We start from the raw sequence: 18,774 nt of genomic DNA, 5'->3' as shown, positions 1-18,774 counted from the left end.
AGAGCCTGTTTAATTCATAATGTATCTAATAATACTAAAATATCTACCCACCATATCTATAACAGTCATTTGGGGGAAATGCACTTAACATTGCTATTTGGAATAGGGAACACATACTCTGCCACCTCCAGCCTCCTGCACATCTTTCATAGTGAGATCAGGACTTCTTTTACTGTCAGACCTGAGAAATGTGTTTTATACTCAGGTTCCTGGTGGCCTATGGCAGAATTGGGAGGATTCCAGTTGGCAATGGATGGGAAGTGCTCATACACTGCACTACCACTGCCTTACCATGCCTGATTTTAGGCTGCCTCCTTGACCCTACAAAGGAGATATTATTCTCTCTGCTTTGGAGATGAGGAAACTGAGGCTTTACAAAGTTGAGTAACTTGCCTAATGTCTGTACAAAATTAATTGGGGGCAGAACAAAGATTTGAACCCAGGACTGTCTACCTCCAGTGCCAGTGCTCTTTCCGCTAACCATGGGGCTTTGTTTCTCACTGTCTTTTTCACAGCTTTCCCCTGCCTCTCTGCCTAGGAAGCAGCCAAATTGTACTTTCTGAGTTGTGTAGGAGACCGTGGTGGTAATGATTATAGAGTCCATCAGACCTGAGTTCTAATCCTGATACTGCCACTTAATACCTAGTAGTATGACCTTGGGCAATAATTGAACCTCTCAGAGCCTCAGCCTACTCATCTATAAAATGGAAATAATACCTACTTTGCACACTGTGCAGACTAAATGACACTGTACACGAGCACGTTAGGCAGTGCCCACTAAATGGAGGCAGTAGTTATTGTTGTAGTGCTGGTTACTGGATTGTAATAAGAGCACAAAAAGACAGAGACCATTAAAAAGGTGCCTTCTTCCCTTTCCTTTGTTTCTTTTTCGTCTTATACATTATAAGAAAACATAATAGGGGTTAATGATGGGTCTTCTGGTCCACAAAGTCTGAAATGAAATAAGTTTACAATTCAGATGGGCCTCCTTATTTGGGGATTCTCGGGTCCTTTGAAGAGGGGAGTAGGTCCGGGGCTAGGGAAAAGAGTGTGGAATACTGCTTAGGGGACCAACGAAGGTGAGAGGAATGGCAGTAGATAGGAGAGAAGCCGATTGTGTCCCTCTGAATGGCCACTGTTGGACTCACAGTCGTCCTTCGTGTAGCATTAGGATGAGGTAAGAAGCTGCACTGTGTAGCAGCAGGGCCTGGCTCCAAGCAGCATGTGGAAAGGAGCCACCACTGGGCATTTGGCCAGGTCAGCTGGCAGCTGCCAAGGGACACAAAAGTCTAGGACTGCACATGTATGTATGTTTCTTGAGTGATAATCTCAATAAACTGCATGAAAATTTAATATGTATAATACAGAACTTTTACATATGAGAACATGTTCCATTTTCAACAATAATGATTTATTTGAAAAATTTACAGCTTATGTTTATAGTGTATGTATCTAGTAAGCTAGTGAGTTCTAATAATACTGATCTGTTTCTAATTCTGTAAATTAATTCAAATAATTTTCTGTCTGTCAATGACTTTCTTTTCCTGCTCTGCTCTCAGGAAGAAGACAGCTTCCTAGAAAAGGTAATGCAATCCATTGGTGGTTATGTGTTTCCTGTGCTTGATTAACAGTTAACTGTTGTCCCTAGAATTTGCCCCTAGTCTTTCCCATTTCAGAGTCCTCTGGCTCCATGAGAATCCACCAAAGTCCTACCAGCCGTCTTTAAGTGCGTCTGAAGCATAGAAAAGACTTTTGTTGCACTGGTAACCATTGAGACCCAGTACATAAAAGTAATAAGACTCAAATTCCAGATTTGTATGTTTAAAATGAGAAGTAACTAAAGAGCCGCCTTGATATATCTGAAAGTTCATGAGGTGGAGGAGGGCACTGCTTAGCTGTCCTCCATTTCCAATGATAGTAAAACCAGAATTGGATTTCTGTGGCGTTAAGAATGGTTTGGAGTTAGTGACAATAACGGTTAATTACTAAAAGAATCCATAGGTGTATGGTTAAGAAACAGCACAGAATCCTCAAGCTGCACGAGATCATAAGGGATCATTTGGTCTAGTGCTCTGCCTTTGGATGGGTAAGGTGTTCTCTCCATTCTAATAGACAAGACAACCAAGGCCCAGGAAGGTTGAAACACTCACTGAAGTCCTACTGTTCCTGACATCAGGGGCTTGTTCCTGACATGTGGGGCAGAGGGGACTGGAACCCAGGTCTCCTGAATACCTAGTGAAGGAAGCTAGTAAAGCAGTCGTACAGTGCTGGGCCACCTCCCTTGTTCAGGCTGGAGGGTATCTGGCTCCATACGGCCTATCGGGTAGAGAAACATGGGCTTGAAAAAACATTCTTAAAGCGCTGTCACATAGTATCTAATGAGTATCTAATGTGATATCCCCATTTGGTGGAGTTTAATGCATTTTGATAATGGGGATGGTGTACTGTTTTCTGCCTTAGTTTTTAGCACTATGGTTTCAAACTGTGGGCTTATCAGGCACCACATGTGTCTCATTGAAAGAAAACAAAGTGTGCCTGATTTCCCTTTAAAAATGGGAATTCAGGATAATTTGTGGACTTTTGAGAAAGTATTGTTTCTTGTGCATGATCTTTCTCTAGACTTTAGAGACACAAATATGACATTTTATATTATCACACGAGTTTGAAAATGCATAGTGAATGATGTATATAACCTACTGACATTTTATTAACCTTTTTAAATTGCTAAGGATTGAGGCCGTTCTGCTTTCCAGCCCTTCCTTGTTAATAGCAGGCCATAATGTCTTTTCATCTCAGACAGTGAGATGAAATTGCCTTGTATTGCCTTAATGCCTTAGTACAAGAAAAGCGTCAGTTGGATGTCGAATTTTTTAAAAAGTACATGGATCAGTGCTGAATAACTTATATGTGGTAAGTTTGGAGGCATATGCTAAATCTATACATGTGTTACATTTGGTTCAGAAAATGAGCAGAGCGCATTATGGACAGTGCTTTGGTTCAGACACCATGTGTCTGCCTGGATTTAATACTAGCAACCGGAAAGAAGTTAGTGGATGAGCCGCTGGTAGAAGTTCTGGCAGCTACATGGAACATGAATATCAAGTGATAGAATCCCAGGGAAAAAAAGAAAGGAAGCAAAATGAATGTGAAGAAATTAGATTTTAAACAGCAGTGGACTGTCATGCTCTTTTCTATTCCTCATTCTCTTAGAAAGGTACAGCAGCTTTAAAAGGTCACCAGTGCTTATTGAAGAACATAATGTTAAGCAGAGCCCTCAGCTCTGCTCTAGTATACACAGTCTCTGGAAGTAGTGAAACACTTCTTTTTTTTTCCCCATAAGGCAATGTGGTTGGGGGTTGGGGATAGAATGTACAGAGTTTCCTAAACTTGAAAGTACACAATATATACCTTACCCCAGAGTTGGAGAAAGGGGGAGAAGATCCAAAAAAAAATGGTCACCATTTTCTCCACTAGGATTTTTCTGAAGGCTGCTTTCATATGACTTTTAATCTGTCACAGACACTTTTTAATGTAATTTCTATTTGACTATATAAACATAAGATAATTGAGTTTATTTCCCCAGCCATTTACAAGTTCAGATTTAGTTGTCACTTTCGGGTTTTTCTCTTAGATTCCTTCAGGAGAATCTAAGAAAGTAGGATACGTGAAAAAGGGCACAGACCTGAGAAATCTCTGCTGAGTTTTTAATAAAGAATAACTTCTGGACTCAGACCCTGAACTGTTCACAGTATTTCTGGCTCTTGGTGTGCTGTATTTGGTTTACTATTTTTTGGATCTTAAGGGTTATGAGTTTTAGTGCCTTAAGATTAGACCTTCCATTGAGCCTGAAATATTCATGAATGTAGGTGTAATGTGGAGAATTGTCTTTAATTTCTGAGGACCAGAGAGCCTCATTTAAATCAGCAATGAAAACTGTAATATTTGTGGTAAGACCTGAGAGAATCGTAGGTTAAAAGTCAACAAAAACTTGCCGTCTCTGAGGACTGTATAGGCTGCCATGCTGGAACGGTCCCTAGGTCTCGGGCAGCCTGCGCACTCTGCTGTGCCGGTACTGCTGTAGTGCTCATTCTTTGTGTCACCCCTGAGAGGGTTTACAGTACACAGTGCACCCAGTGCCCATGTGATGAACATAATAAACCCAAATGGAATGCTTCACTGTTAAGCATCTAGAAGAGGAAGGAAATCCTTTAACGTGGGAATCTGTATCAAGTGCCTTCTGACCAGGGGTGTCCCCAGGAAGCAAAAAAATGAAAAATCTTAAGAAGATCACATTGTACCTACATAAGCAGAATATGAAGGAGATTAAGTTACACAAGTTTTTACTGAGACCTCTTTGAATCTCCTTTTTCATCTATTAGGAGAAATCCGTTCTGCAGATGGTTCCCTTGGATGAAGGTGCCAGCGAGAGACCCCTTCAGGTCCCCAAGGAGATCTGGCTTCTGGTAGATCACTTATTCAAATACGCCTGTCACCAGGTAAGTGACTATGGGCCTGCCCTGCAACTTTGGAAGGTGTGTGAATCTGGTAGGAAATGATAATATCTCATGTCGGAATAGGGCTTGTAACTTTTCCAAGCTATATTCACAGAGCAGTGCTATTGGGTCATCTAGGCAGATGGAAGTATCCTTATTTACAGATATGAGACTTGAAGCCTGCAAACTAAGTGATTCAACTAAGACCACAGCTAAGTGTAATGGTGGAGCCAGGCCCAAACCAAGCACGCCTGTCTACTGGCTACACAAACTTTTCCCTGGACCGCTGTGTACCTCAGTCTGTAAGACCTGCTTCCGGTCTCACGTAGGCATTGCAGATTTTAAAGTCCAAAGCAAACTTCAAGCCCATTTCTTTAATTTGGTTTTCTTTTCTTAATCCTATCTAAAATGCTAGCTACCTCCAACCCAACCCCCCAGATAGAGAAATTTCTTGGGACTACATTGAAGGAAAATGTTTTCTTACCTACCAAAGAGTAATAGAACTCAAAGGCAAGGCTTGGTATGGGCATGCCATTTACCCCTGCCCTAGCATTCCCTAGTCTCAGTATGTGAATGTGGTTCAGCTCTTTGGAGTCTGCCTTCTACTTGTCAGGAAGCTAGAAGTGGGGACACCTCATCTCCCACTCTAGGCATCTAGTCCTCTTCCATCTCAAGTACAAGCTAAAACCTTTGAAGATCATTTTCTTGTTTGAAACAAAATTTCATGTGGTTTATGCAGATGATAAGTGGAAAAGATGCCATTATCACACCTCTGCTCCTAGTCAGGAGTCTTTGGTCAATTCTGTAACAGCTCACCCTTCCATCTGCATCCTGCCACTCTCTTGATCCCTGGGTGGTCTTCAGAAACTTAGGGCCGATTATCTTGCCTTGTTCCATTCATTGTGACCTCTCTGGTAGGAGGACCTGTTCCAAACCCCTGGAATGCAGGAAGAGTTACAGCAGATCATTGATTGTCTGGATACTAGCATTCCCGAGACAATCCGTATCCTTTTTGACAAAGGCTTAGGAAGCAGGATGAAGAATTTTTGACCAAACTCTCCTTCCCACCTGCATTTGAGCTTTGTGTTTCCATCTTTACTTTCTTTGTAACTGTCTTTTACTATAAGGTAATCATTGATTCTGCAGTTGTTTTTCAATTCCTTTCAGGAACTTTTGACTTCTCTCTTGTCTCAGACTCTTACTGAAAGGAATCAAGGGGTAGGTAACAATGATTTTTAATAAATATGGAACATAGGACCCACAGCACTGGTACTGTTCTGCTTCAGGCCCTTGATCACTCCTGCCACCACATGTGTTGTCACTAGGACATGGAAGAGGATGGGAAACATTGGTGACTAATTTCAAGGACTGATCCAGTGTGAATGTCATTCTGCACGCCATATTCCCCTGACTCAAGTTGAGCCAAACCTCCCAAGAGTCTTTGGTCAATTCTGTAACAGCTCACCTGCAGCATACCTGGACCAATAAAATATCAAATCCCAATTAGGATCAGTGTGCCCTGAATAATAGGGAGGAAACGTCCCTGAGGGAGCTGGAGGAAGAAAGCAAATCGGGTCTCTGTGTGGACTTTTTCCTGGAGCCCCTTTCCCTTGACTTAAGTTCATCCAGCTGGCAGTAATCACTCCGTGGCTGAAGCACTGCTCATTTTCCTGGAAGCCCTGCCAGAGCCTGTCATCTGTTATGAGCTGTATCAGCGATGCCTTGACTCTGCTCAGGATCCCCAGAACTGCCGACAGGTGAGTTTTACTGCTCTGAGGATATATCTGGGGCAAGTGCCCCCATAGAGAAATCAATTTTTAGATATGGTAGGATGGGTTTGAATCTGTCACTCATGGTAGGACACCAACATTGAGAGTTGGAACTCTTAAATTTTAGGTTGTGTTATTTCCCGTTATATTTGCCATACTTTTCTAGTTGGCTTATTGAGTGGGTCAGATACTTCTACTCTGGCATTGGATTGGTGAAGCTGATCATACATGGAGTTCTGGCTGATGTTACCAGGAAGGATCTGTGACATTTGTGAGCCTTTCTCCTTTTTGTCTTCATGGTGTTGCTTTTTTTTTTTTTAAAGATTTTATTCATTTATTTGAGAGGGTACAAGCGAGGGGGCAGGGCAGAGGGGGAGAGAGAAGCAGACTCCCTGCTGAGTGGTAAGCCTGCCATGGGGCTTGATCCCAAGACCCTGAGATCTTGACCTTAGCTGAAGGCATACATGTAACCAGCTGAGCTACCCTGGAGCCCCCATGGTGGGTTTTTTTTCTTTTAAGATTCTGTTTTTAGGGACACCTAAAAGGCTCAGTTGGTTAAATGCCTGCCTTCAGCTCAGTCATGATCCCAGGGTCCTGGGATCAAGTCCTGTGTCAGGCTCCCTGTTCAGCAGGGAGCCTGCTTCTCCCTCTGCCTGCTGCTCTCCCTGCTTGTGTTCCCTCTTTCTCTCTGACAAATACATGAATAAAATATTTTCTTTAATATTTTTTAAAGTAATGTCTACATCCAGTGTGGGGCTCGAACCCACAACCCCAAGATCAAGAGTCGCATGCTCCACTGACTGAGCCAGCCAGGTGCCCCTTCTTGATGTTTATTTTCAATCTTGAAATAATTTTTTAAAGATTTTCTTAAAAGATTTTATTCATTTATGTGACAGACAGAGACTACAAGTAGGCAGAGAGGCAGGCAGAGAGAGAGAGAGGAGGAAGCAGGCTCCCCACTGAGCAGAGAGCCCAACACAGGGCTCAATCCCAGGACCCTGGGATTATGGCCCGAGCCGAAGACAGAGGCTTTAACCCACTGAGCCACCCAGGCACCACTTTTTAAAATTTATTTATTTATTTATTTATTTGAGAGAGAGAGATCACAAGCAGGCAGAGAGGCAGGCGGGGGGGGTGGGTGGGGAAGCAGGCTCCCTGTTGAGCAGAGAGCCCAGTGCGGGGCTCGATCCCAGGATCCTGAAATCATGACCTGAGCTAAAGGCAGAGGGTTAACCCACTGAGCCATCCAGGCGCCCCTCAATCTTGAAATAATTTTGATGCACAGTGGCTGAGAATACCATTCAATCAGAACAGTGAATATTAAGAGGAGCTCCCATCCATGCTAAATGACATTACAGAGAAAACCATTGAGCTTGGCAGATGCTGTGGCTACTTGTCTGAGGAAAAGACCAGATTAATACTAACCTGCTTGTGAGGTGGTGGATATGTGTGAATGTGTGATGACCATATCACACATGTGACTGTGGCCTGGTCATTGAGTGTACAGAGACCAAACAGTATGACCATTCTGACTTGGAAGTTTTCATTTGGCAGGTACTCTGGTAGTCATGAGGAAATAAAAGAGAGTTGTGACAAATGAATGGGATCCTCTATGGGCTGGATGATAAACTACTGTGGCAGCTAAAAGCTCTTCTTACTCCTTTCTTTCACTTGTTCTCCTCACTGTCCGTCCTCCTCTTTTTAAAAACAGGTGATTTCCCAGCTTCCAAGATGCCATAGAAATGTTTTCCATTACTTGATGGCATTCCTTCGAGAACTCTTAAAATTCTCTAAATACAACAACGTCAGCGAAAACATGATCGGTAAGAGTACTTCATGAGAATAGCAACACGAGCAGGAGGGTGGGATGGTTGGGAAAGCTTTCACATCCAGGCACAGGGCCCACTGCCCTCATCCCCTGGTCCCCCAGTTCCTGTCCCTGAGGCTTTGCTTCGGTTGTGTCTAACAAAGATTTTTCCCCTTTCCTTTCTCTCACCCTCTAGCCACTCTCTTCACCAGTCTTCTCCTAAGGCCTCCACCCAATCTTATGGCAAGACAGACTCCAAGTGACCGTCAACGTGCTATCCAGTTCCTTCTGGGATTTCTTGAAAGTGATGAAGACTAATAAGCCTTTTCCTCTTAGTACTCTCTGAGATTCTAGAGGTGGAAGATTTGGGGCACCAAGTATTTCAGAATGATTTGAAAAGTCATGCCACAGGAAGGGTCTGTTGCAGAATTTTGAGCCTGTTGGCATGGAAAGGTTGTTTCTAGTGCAAGAGGAAGAGAGTTGCCTAATCGCTCCCTTACCATATCGTACACAGCAAAATACTTTTAGACTTATATTGCCAAGCCAAAGGTACCATATTTTGGTGTTTTTGTGTTCTCTCTTTATAAGGCAAAGAGATCTGTATTTACACTCCTTTACCTGGGGATGTGTTTGTTGCCCTCCTGCCCAGCTATCATGATTGTCCTTAGCGCCCTAGGCCTAGATTCTGAGATGTTCCCGTTCTAGGTCTACAAGCACTACGTGCTGTAGCTCAGACTCGTTTGCAGTCCTTCGTCTAAAGCACTTTTGCCCGACCCCCTCCCATATCACCCCTATGCACTCCACTCCACTAGTTCTATTACGTCAAAGGAAGTCTGAGTGAAGCTAGTGACTCCTCGAATGTCCCCAACAGTGAATTAACCATCTACGTGTGGTTGTGACATGCATTTGTGCATTTCTACTACAGTGGCATCTATATGTCTATAACATTGGCCTTTTCATGGATCTGCACTGAGTGGAACCATATTCTCTTGTCCCAGACCACATTTCCTAGCAGAAGTTTAGGGACTACTAGAGATGACATCCCATTGATGTGAGAGAATCACAGTCAGAGTGGAAGCACTTTGAGCATTTCAGAAGTGAAAATATTCGTGTTTGACAGATCCTGCTTTCTACCATCCCTTTCTGTTCTTAATCAGATTTTACATGAGAACTAATACTGGTTGTCTGGGGGACCCATTCGTCACTTAGAAATCCACCTCCAGAGCAATGCTTGCATCACAGTCAAAAAGGCAGTCTGGACCTCAGGTGGGCCTCTCTGGTGATACTGCTCCTTCTCCCAGCAGGGTATAGCGAATAATCCTTAGAACCCATCTCTGGTTTCCTGAAATACCGGGGGTCAGCTGTTGCCCCCGCCCTCACCAGGGTTGGCTCTGGGCTCTATGACCAGCTCCCTATGGCTCCTTATCCAGTGTTACATAAAAGAGACTGTGCAGTGAGCCCAACGAAGCCCCTTTCTCTCCCACCCAAGACAACCCTCTGAGCTTTTCGTTTACTCAAGCTCTGTGGGGCAGCATTTTTTCTTAAATTATTCTGTGATGATTGGCAAACCAGCTACCAGCCACTGACTGCAGAACTGCCTGATGCAGTTGGCTTCTTCCTGGATGTCTTTCATTAAAACCACCCTGAATCAGCTCATTCTTGACTGTTAACATTAAAGCCAAGGAGCCTAATGTACGGGCTCTGTGTCTGGTCTTGGGCATTGACTCTTGACTCTTTTAGCACACTGAAGGAGAGAGCCAGGGGAAACACCACTGCTGAATGCTTCTTCAGTTCCCCCCATCTCTCGTAAGTTGAGTTCTGTAGGGGAAGAAAAGGTATGTATCCTGTGATATACTGGTTAAACCCTTTCCTGATTTGGAGTTAGGAAACTAGGAGTCAAGTTCCTGGTGCCAAATAGCTGCAGATCTGATAGGTCAGAATTTCATGAATGGAAGATTGTGAGCAGAATGCTTTTCTCATCTCCACTAGGCCAGAAAGTGATCATAGGAGAGGCAGATTGGAGAAGCTGGGGCAAGGTTGTAACACAAAGACAGGGAAATGCCTGTCCTGGGCACATTGTCTAGTATATTGCCAACCTCGGATCTTTGGGTCATCAAGGATATGGTTGGTGGGGACCGTTTGCAGCATCCTAGCTCTTTGTTCATGAGGCAAACACACTAAATTTGTTTACCGACTCTGTGTTTTTCCAGTTCTGGCCCTGGGATGTATACAGCATTAAGGGTTTGAGACAATCTCTAGGCAGGGGAGACAGAAATAGAGTAGGTGTAAGAAATCTGCTCCCCTACTGTGCCTACTCCAGCAGCCAACCTCTAATTCCTAAGTAACTCTAATGCGCTATTTATTTCATAGCTCCTCTGAAGTAAGGAGTTCAGATCCAGCTGGTAGAGAAGAACTCTGCATCTGTATTGTTTTAGGGAAGAAATGGTTCGAACCCACATGGTGACATTGCATTAGTTTCCCTTTCACTGTTTTCTGATTCTTACTCTGTAATTCTTATATTTCCCAGAAATGTCTTGGTCACTAAGCAAAGCTGCTAGTGGTATTCTGTATTTTGTGTCATCTTTTTTTATTATAATTTATTGCAAATTTTTTTTCTGAATAAATATATGTTGTGTGAAAAATAAGTGTGATCTTGGTAAGAAGAACTGAGGAGGGAGGCTTAGGTCACTGGGTCCCACTTGACTGTGGTCCTCACAGCTATGACTCTTCTGTTATTTCCTTACAGGGAAATACAAGAAATCTCAGTATATTTGACCTTGGATGGGAGAAGCAGCCACGTATTTTCAGAGGCTAAGAAAGAAGTCACAGTGCTTCCAGAGGCCAGCCCAGGATCTTATCTTAACCCTGGGGATTCAGGCAACAAAATAACACTGTTAGGAAAAAAAGATGCTGATTCTTTATGCATGTAAATGTCACCCTGGGTCAGATTCATGATCATCCCACCCCCAGAAATCCAACAAACCCGAACATACATATTTTGGGAGAACCCAATGTCCTTGCCAATATAGCCTCAGCAGTTTAGACATTCCCTACAAAGAGCCTGTTTTCACAGGATTCATTTTGCAACTTTGAAAATCAGTTTTGAAACTTTATTACCTCTTGGGGGGACAAAGTCCATAAATTTAGTTCTTTGGGGGGGGCTCTAATCTGAATTAGAGGGGCTCTAATCTGAATTAGAGGAAACCCCTAATTTGAGCATGGTGCCTTTCATTCCCCTGCCGATCTCCATTCTGGTTCTCTTCCCTTTCAGACCAAATAGGCCTCAGCTGGAGCTTTCTTTGCAACCAGGGCCCTCTTCCAGTTCCGTCTGACTATGAGCTTGACCCTGATGAATGTGCTGATTCAGTGTTGTCATAAACAGTTTTTTTAGCCCCACCCGAAGCCTTGGCAGGGGAAGGTGTTTCCTTTTGAGAGAGATTTCTCCCCAGCGGACAGAGACGACGGACATCCAGCAGTTTTTACACAGCAGCTGGCAATGTGGGCAGAGCAGCCTCAGTGACGACCTTTCCAGAGGTGACCAACTGCAATCCTGGCTCCTGTTACAGAAGAACCACTGGGTCTTTCAGACCACCGGGCACGTGGATGACCTGGCTCTTGGTGTAGCCTAATAATTAACAGCTACACACAGCCAGAGTGGGATCACCAAGCGTTAGGCAGAGAACCTTAGTGATCTAACTCAATCTCATTGTTCCCACAGGCAGACTCAGGCTTAGAAGGGACAATGAGGGACTCAAGGTCACTTAGGTTAGTGACAGCATGCCAGAGTGGGAAAGAAGAGTTTAAATTTTGGTGTTAGACCTAATTCTTTCTTCCATCTTTTTATTACAAAATCTTTCAAACATACAGAAAATTCAAAAGGATACAGTGAACACTCTATACCCTTAACTCACCACCTGTTAACATTTTGCCACCATTCATATCAGAGAGGTTTGATCTTCGCTCTGGATTCTGCCACTTCCTCCCTGTGTGTGACCCTAGACTGGCTAGCCTGTAGTTTCCTGGCCTATAAAATGGAACAGACCTAGCACTTTTTTTTTTAATTTTTACTTTTTTAAAAATTTAATTTATTTATTTGACAGAGAGAGAGAGATCACAAGTAGACAGGCAGGCAGAGGGAAGGGAGAAGCCGGTCCCCTGCCGAGCAGAGAGCCCGATGTGGGGCTCCATCCCAGGACCCTGGGATCATGACCTGAGCTGAAGGCAGAGGCTTAATCCACTGAGCCACCCAGGTGCCCCCCTAGCACTTGTTTTGATGAGTTAACTACATCTCCTCACTTCCCTCTTCAAAACTCCTTAGTGAGTTCCCAGTGCATTTAGAAGAAACTCCAAACTTCCCATGGCCTACCAGGCCCTGCATTATTAAGTGAAAAAGAAATGACGTGGCAGGCCCAGTAAGCAGTGGGTGCTGTGTAGCTCTTAGCCTCTGCCCTGCGCCCCTTAGCTCTCCCCTGTATTTCACTGATTGTCTCGCAACTGCCAAAGGCTTTCTGTCTTTTCATTTGACATTAATCCTGTCAACTAGATAACAGACCCCATGCTCAGCCTACTCCACTGCCCTCCCCCTCCACCACAGAGACATCACAGTGCCACGGTCTATACTCCCATATTTCAGCCTTCTCCTGCACGTTTGGGAAGTAGGGCTGAGGTGTAAATTAAAGGACACATACCGAGCGGCCATCACTAGTATGTGACACCTGGCTGTTGTTGAGCCTCAGGAACCACACCTGCAGTCTGCCCATCTGCCCAGGCACCTCCTTTTGCTTTTTCCTATCCTGCTCCGCCCTGCCCTGGGTGCCTGGTTCCTGGCCCTTCTTTCTCTGCTTTGTAGATAAATGCCCCCTCCAGTTTCCACTTTTGCTGCTCCTACCTGAATTGATTCTTACCCAGCCAATGCTACTTAACCTTCTCCCTTGTCCACCTGGGGGGCTGGGGTTTGGGAGTAGCTCCCACAGGACAGTAGCTCCTGTGGGAGCTACTCCCAACCCCCAGCCCCCCAGGTAGACAAGAGGGGCTTGCCTTTTCTTCAATCACACTTTGAAGCCATGGTTTTGTGCCTTTCACTTCCCCATCTTCAGTATAGATGAGCAGTTCTCAATCCTGGCTACTCACTAGAGTCATCTAGAGCATGTTTCTCCAAGTGTGGGCCCCAAATGAGTATTACGAGGAAACTGGTCTAAATCAGTGGTTCTTAACCCTGGGCACATAACCCAGGGTTTTAAAAAATACCAGTGCCTACACCCTATCTTAGAATGTTTGAATGCTCAGTAACGTTCCCCTGCCCCCAACACTATACTCTGACACTGTCCTTTCACTCCTCCCAGTTAGCTAAGCTCTTTGCCACCTCAGGGCCTTTGCATGTGCTGCTTTCCTCTATCCAGAAACCACCTTTCTTGTGCACTTAAGAATAGCTAAGCTTCCTTGGGACACATGGGTGGCTCAGTCGGTGAAGCATCTGGCTTTGGCTCAGGTCATGATCCCAGGGTCCTGGGATTGAGCCCCGCATTGGGCTCCTTGCTCAGCGGGAAGCCTTCTCTCTCTGCCACTCTGCCTGCTTGTGTGCACAATCTCTCTCTATTTGACAAATAAAGAAATAAATAAAATAGGTTTTTTAGGGAAAAAAAAAAAGGGCTCATGCTTACCGAAGACTGACTTGAACTGAGCCCAAGAACCCCCCCCCCCAAAAAAAACCCCAAAACAGAGTAGCTCGGCTTCCAACTTCATCAAGCCTAACAAAGTCATCACCACCCCCAGCACTTCCATTTCTGGGCTTCCTGGCATAGCTGTAGGCCTACATATATCATTCGTTCCACAGTCTTCCTCTTCCTCTCTTTTTTTTTTTAAGATTTTATTTATTTATTTGTCAGAGAGCGAGCGCGAGCGAGCACAGGCAGACAGAGTGGCAGGTAGAGTCAGAGGGAGAAGCAGGCTCCCTGCGGAGCAAGGAGCCTAATATGGGACTCGATCCCATGACGCTGGGATCATGACCTGAGCTGAAGGCAGCTGCTTAACCAACTGAGCCACCCAGGCGTCCCTCCTCTTCCTCTCTTGAGGACCCTTCATAGACTTGTGCCTCAGGGACTGAGAGACAGGAAATTGCTGTGGTTCTTTGCATAGGCTCCAACACTCAGATTGCCTGGATTCAAATCCTAGCTGTGCCACTCCTAGGTGTCCAAAGTTGCACAAAAGTATATTGACCTCTCTAGGCCTCAGTTACCACATTTTGTTTGTTTATTTATTTATTTATTTAAGCAGGAGTTGGGGGAAAGGACAGAGGGAGAGAGAGAATCCCAAGCAGACCCTGTGCTGAGCGTGGAGCCCAGCGGAGGGTTTGATCTCACAAGCCTGAGATCACAACCTGAGCTGAAATCAAGAGTCAGATGCTCAACCAACTGAGCCACCCAGGTGCCCCAGTTACCCCATCTTAAAGTAATAATAGTACCTTTCCTCACTGGATCATCATGAGATGGTATCAGCTAGTACATTTCAAGGGCCGGGAACAGTGCCTGCTGCGCAAGTGCTAAATAAATAGCAGCTAGTATAATTACTCCAAAACTTCCACTGGCCTCCAGGTCCAGACCTCTTCCTCAGCCCTTCCGCTCTCAGTAGGTGGCCACACCCTTTGCTTTGTGAAAATGTCAAAGTGGTTAGCCAAAGCAACCCTCAAAGTCTTGCTCTGCAAATCAAAATGTCACAGCTTTACCTTATCCTTCCCCCTTCCCACCTGTGTCAGAAGTAAGTGGTCTTCCTTCTTGCCTAGGCTAACTCTGTCACTGTGCTTTGAGTCCATCTCTTCCCACTCTCACTGGACTTGTTCCCATCATTCACCACCGCCACCCCACCCCGCCCCCTGCCTTGCATCTTCAATATCAGCCATTCATTAAGTATTTATTGAGGCCTCCTATGTGCCAGGTGCTGTTCAAGGTGCTGATGATATAGCCACCATGGGGCAGGATGGGGTAAAGCAGATGGAAATAATGCACAAGGTAACTGGAGAGTAGGACAAACGCTCTGGAGAGAATAAGGCAGGGTGACGTGCCAGAGGGCACAGCAAGCAGACTTGGTCAGGGAAGGTTGCCTTGAGGAGATGATGGTTGCCAAGACCTAATCTCAGGAGACCAACGGGTCCCATATTTTGATTTGAAGGATGATTGCACAGTATATAAGGCACTTGCCCCCCTAAAAAGCCAGCTATACAAGATCTGGCAAAGAACATTCCAGGCAAAGGAAAGAGCAAATGCAAAGCAGCTTGCTGTGTTCAGGAGACAGACAGACAGAACACAGTGGGGTGGGGGTAGGGGTGTTTGCTGAGAGGTGGGCAGAGCCTGCGGAACCTGGGAAGGAGGCTGCCTTTTATTCTACAGGCAACAGGAAGCCATGGATGACTTCACTCTAGAACTTCATGATTTATGCTTCTTCTTAATAACAGTAATAGTCGCAAACAATTACAGCTATCATTTACTCCAGATGCGGTGCTAATACATTTAACCTCACTTTCAGCCTTGACAACGACTTTATTATGGACTTCTTTATCCCCCTTCCAGAGTTGGGTAAAACAGGCTCAGAAGCACTACTTAGCTTGGTACTTGGCTAGTGGCAGACCAGAATATGACCCCAGACCAAAATTTGGGCTTTTACATATAGCTAGTATCTGCCCAGCTGGAGTGGGGATGAAAGTGGGGGTGCTCCTTGAAATCTCTCTTCAAGCTACATCCCAAGATTTCACATCAGCCAGGTGACCTGCCGGTAGGATAAATTAACCTGACTCTGACCCTGACCAACGTCTCCTGGCATTTCCTCTCTCCCATCAGCCAGACTGGAACCTTTGATTATTTTTGGTCCCTGGCCCACTTCTAATCAGTCACCAGGTGCAATTCAACAAATATTTATGGAGCGCCTGTAAGGGTAGGCCACTATGCAAGGTTCTGAAGGAAACCAAAATAAGTTGAACTGGTCGTCCTAAGTCATACATAATATTTTTTTATAAAGACAGAGGGAAAAAAGAGGGAAGGAAAGGAGGAGGGAAGGAAGGAGGGGAGGGGAAAGGGTGTCATGGGACATTCTCATGGGGCCAGATTCAGGCTGTTCCTAGTCTCGTCCATCTGACCTTCTTTCCTCCTTTCCACTGCCCACTTCCCAGGCCCACCACCAAATCCAAACACTCATTACCTCAGGCCTGGCATGTCCTGCTTAATCCCTTTCTGACTAATTTTTCAGCTCCCTTTCAGTTTATTCTACACACATCACTGCCAGACTAATCCTCCCAATGTAATGCTTTGATGTCATTCCCCTCATCAAAACCCCTCAGAGTCCTGAGCCTCCACTTAACCACAGAAGTTCCAGTTCTTCAGCCTGTGATTAAAGCTCTCCTTAGTTTCTTCCGCCCACCTCTCTGGCCAAAACTCCCAGTCTTGACCTTATCATGCCCTTATCTTCCCTAAACTCCTCTTGGGCTCAGTCTGTGTCAGTCGCTTGGAACTCTAGCCCCCACCACTCCACCTGCCCAAACCCTGTCAAGCCCAAATGTCACCTCCTCCAGGAAGTCTACTCCCACAACTCCTGCTTCCTCTGAACTCTCAGAACCTTCCATTTGTACCACTGTTTTAACACACCACACAGAAAAGGTGTTGTTGCCCATCTGGGACAAGAAGCATCATGAGAGTAGGAACCAAGCTGGGCATATTTTGGATTTCCCCACAATGCCTGAGAATATCATCAGTGCTCAACGACATTTTGTTAATAAATAAAGACTGTCCTTCAAAGCACTTAAAGACACAAGTCTGTATACAATAGGTGTTTCTGAAATATGAATACATTTATTATTCATACTGAGCTCTATTAACTTGAGGGAAGTCCACTTGTGGGTGTGTACAGGGTACTTGGTAAAATATATTAGTGTCGTCCAAAAAGTTAACAGCTTTTAACAGCCAACCAGTTCTGTTTTCTTTTGTTCTGTAACCAACAAAATCAGCCTTGCTGAATTAGCTTTTTATTTTTTATTTTTTTTTTTTTAAAGATTTTATTTATTTATTTGACAGAGAGAGATCACAAGCAGGCAGAGAGGCAGGCAGAGAGAGGAGGAAGCAGGCTCCCTGCTGAGCAGAGAGCCCGATGCGGGGCTCGATCCCAGGACCCTGGGATCATGACCTGAGCCGAAGGCAGCGGCTTAACCCACTGAGCCACCCAGGCGCCCCTGAATTAGCTTTTTAAAAGTGATACTCAAGTTTCCTCAAAAAGTTAGAACTACAATATGATCCATCAATCATACTTCTGGGTATAAGATCCAAAAGAATTGGAAACAGGGATTTGAACAGATGATTTGCACACCCACTTTGATATCAGTATTATTCACAATAACAAATGTGTCCATTTGTTCAAGTGTCCATTGACGGATGAATGGGGAAACAAAATGTGGTATCTGCATGCAGTGGAATATTATTCAGCCTTAAAAATGAAGGAAACTCTGACTCATTATAGCATGGAAGAGCCTTGAGGACATTATACTCAGTGAAATAAGCCAGTCATAAAAAGACAAGTACTGTATGAGCCCACTTGTATGAGGTACCTAGCACTGTCAAATTTATAGACAGCGAGTAGATGGTAACCACCAGGGGCTAGGGAAAGGGAGAAATGGGAAGTTGTTGTTTAATGGGTATAGAGTTTCAATTTTGCATGTTGGAAACATTTTGGGGCTTTGTTGCACAACAATATGAATATATTTCACAGCACTGAATCATACACTTAAAAATGGCTACAGTGGTAAATTTCATTACTTCACCACAATTTTAAGAATTAAAAACAATTTGTAAGTGAGTCTCCAAAGGTAAATTTAATCACATCATCCCTCTGTTTAAAGCCATTTAGTGACTTCCCAGAATTGGGACCCACAAGGCCCTGCAGGTCTGAGTGCTACTGACTTCCAGCCTCCTAACCCTAACCTCTCTCCGCTTCAGCTACATGGACTTGTTCCTTGACTGCTCTCAGCCCCCTCTCACCACAGAGCCAACTCCTCCCATGCTACAGTCTCCGCCAGAGCATCATCACAGTGTGATTTACACATTCATTATTGGATCAGGCCGCTCTCCCACTGGGTCAGTGACTGTGGAGGCAGAGACCATGGTTTATTTCCCTTACCGTGGTATCCCCAGCACTTAGTCTAAAGTCCAGCATCCAATAATCCGTGTCATGTACAACTCCAGTGTTGGCAGAGGGGAGGGCGAACATGCGTGTCTGCTGCTTGTCAAAGGGTAAATGAGTATCACCTTCCTAGAAGCAATGTGGTCATGTATTAAGAGCCTAGAAACATTCATAGTAGCAATTTTGCTTCTAGGAAATGACCCTAGAGGAACACAAAAGGTTAAGTCCACACAGGGTCATCCTAGCATTATTCATTAGAGCAAAATCTGGCAACGATCTACGCACCCTTCAGAACCAGAAGGTGGGTAAACACGTTATATATTTTATGGATAAAATATGCAGACTTTACAAATAATGCTGCTGAGGAATGGGGACAGGGAAAATGCTAAGAGGTAACATTGAGCAGAAAAGCAGGCTTCTGAGTAGATATGTACCAAATGTCCCTAAATTTAAGAAATCAGATATAAAGATAATACATAAAAATTAAACATGTGATGTATAGCATGGTAAATAATTAAAAAGTGGTAAAATGGTAAAAAATTAAAAATAG

At 44.5% G+C, this 18,774-nt stretch overlaps 1 protein-coding gene across 4 annotated transcripts in view; it reads left to right on the top strand.

Moving 5' to 3' along the window:
• The window catches only part of OCRL (OCRL inositol polyphosphate-5-phosphatase), a 53,778-nt gene extending 43,067 nt beyond the window's left edge, over positions 1 to 10,711 (top strand). For 2 of the 4 annotated variants that reach the window (XM_082717746.1, XM_082717748.1), the window contains exons 19-24: positions 1,560 to 1,583; positions 4,380 to 4,496; positions 5,412 to 5,496; positions 6,123 to 6,250; positions 7,974 to 8,085; positions 8,266 to 10,711. In XM_082717746.1, the coding sequence (XP_082573872.1) occupies positions 1,560 to 1,583; positions 4,380 to 4,496; positions 5,412 to 5,496; positions 6,123 to 6,250; positions 7,974 to 8,085; positions 8,266 to 8,387 (588 nt within the window). In that variant the 3' untranslated portion in view covers positions 8,388 to 10,711. The remainder of the gene's footprint in view (positions 1 to 1,559; positions 1,584 to 4,379; positions 4,497 to 5,411; positions 5,497 to 6,122; positions 6,251 to 7,973; positions 8,086 to 8,265) is intronic. The other 2 variants (XR_014307222.1, XM_082717747.1) reach the window with 2 other exon arrangements.
• Positions 10,712 to 18,774: the final 8,063 nt, after the last annotated feature.

Source organism: Mustela nivalis (genome assembly GCF_964662115.1).
Source record: "Mustela nivalis genome assembly, chromosome: X".
NCBI lineage: Eukaryota > Metazoa > Chordata > Mammalia > Carnivora > Mustelidae > Mustela > Mustela nivalis.
This window is presented reverse-complemented; position numbering and strand designations above follow the sequence as displayed.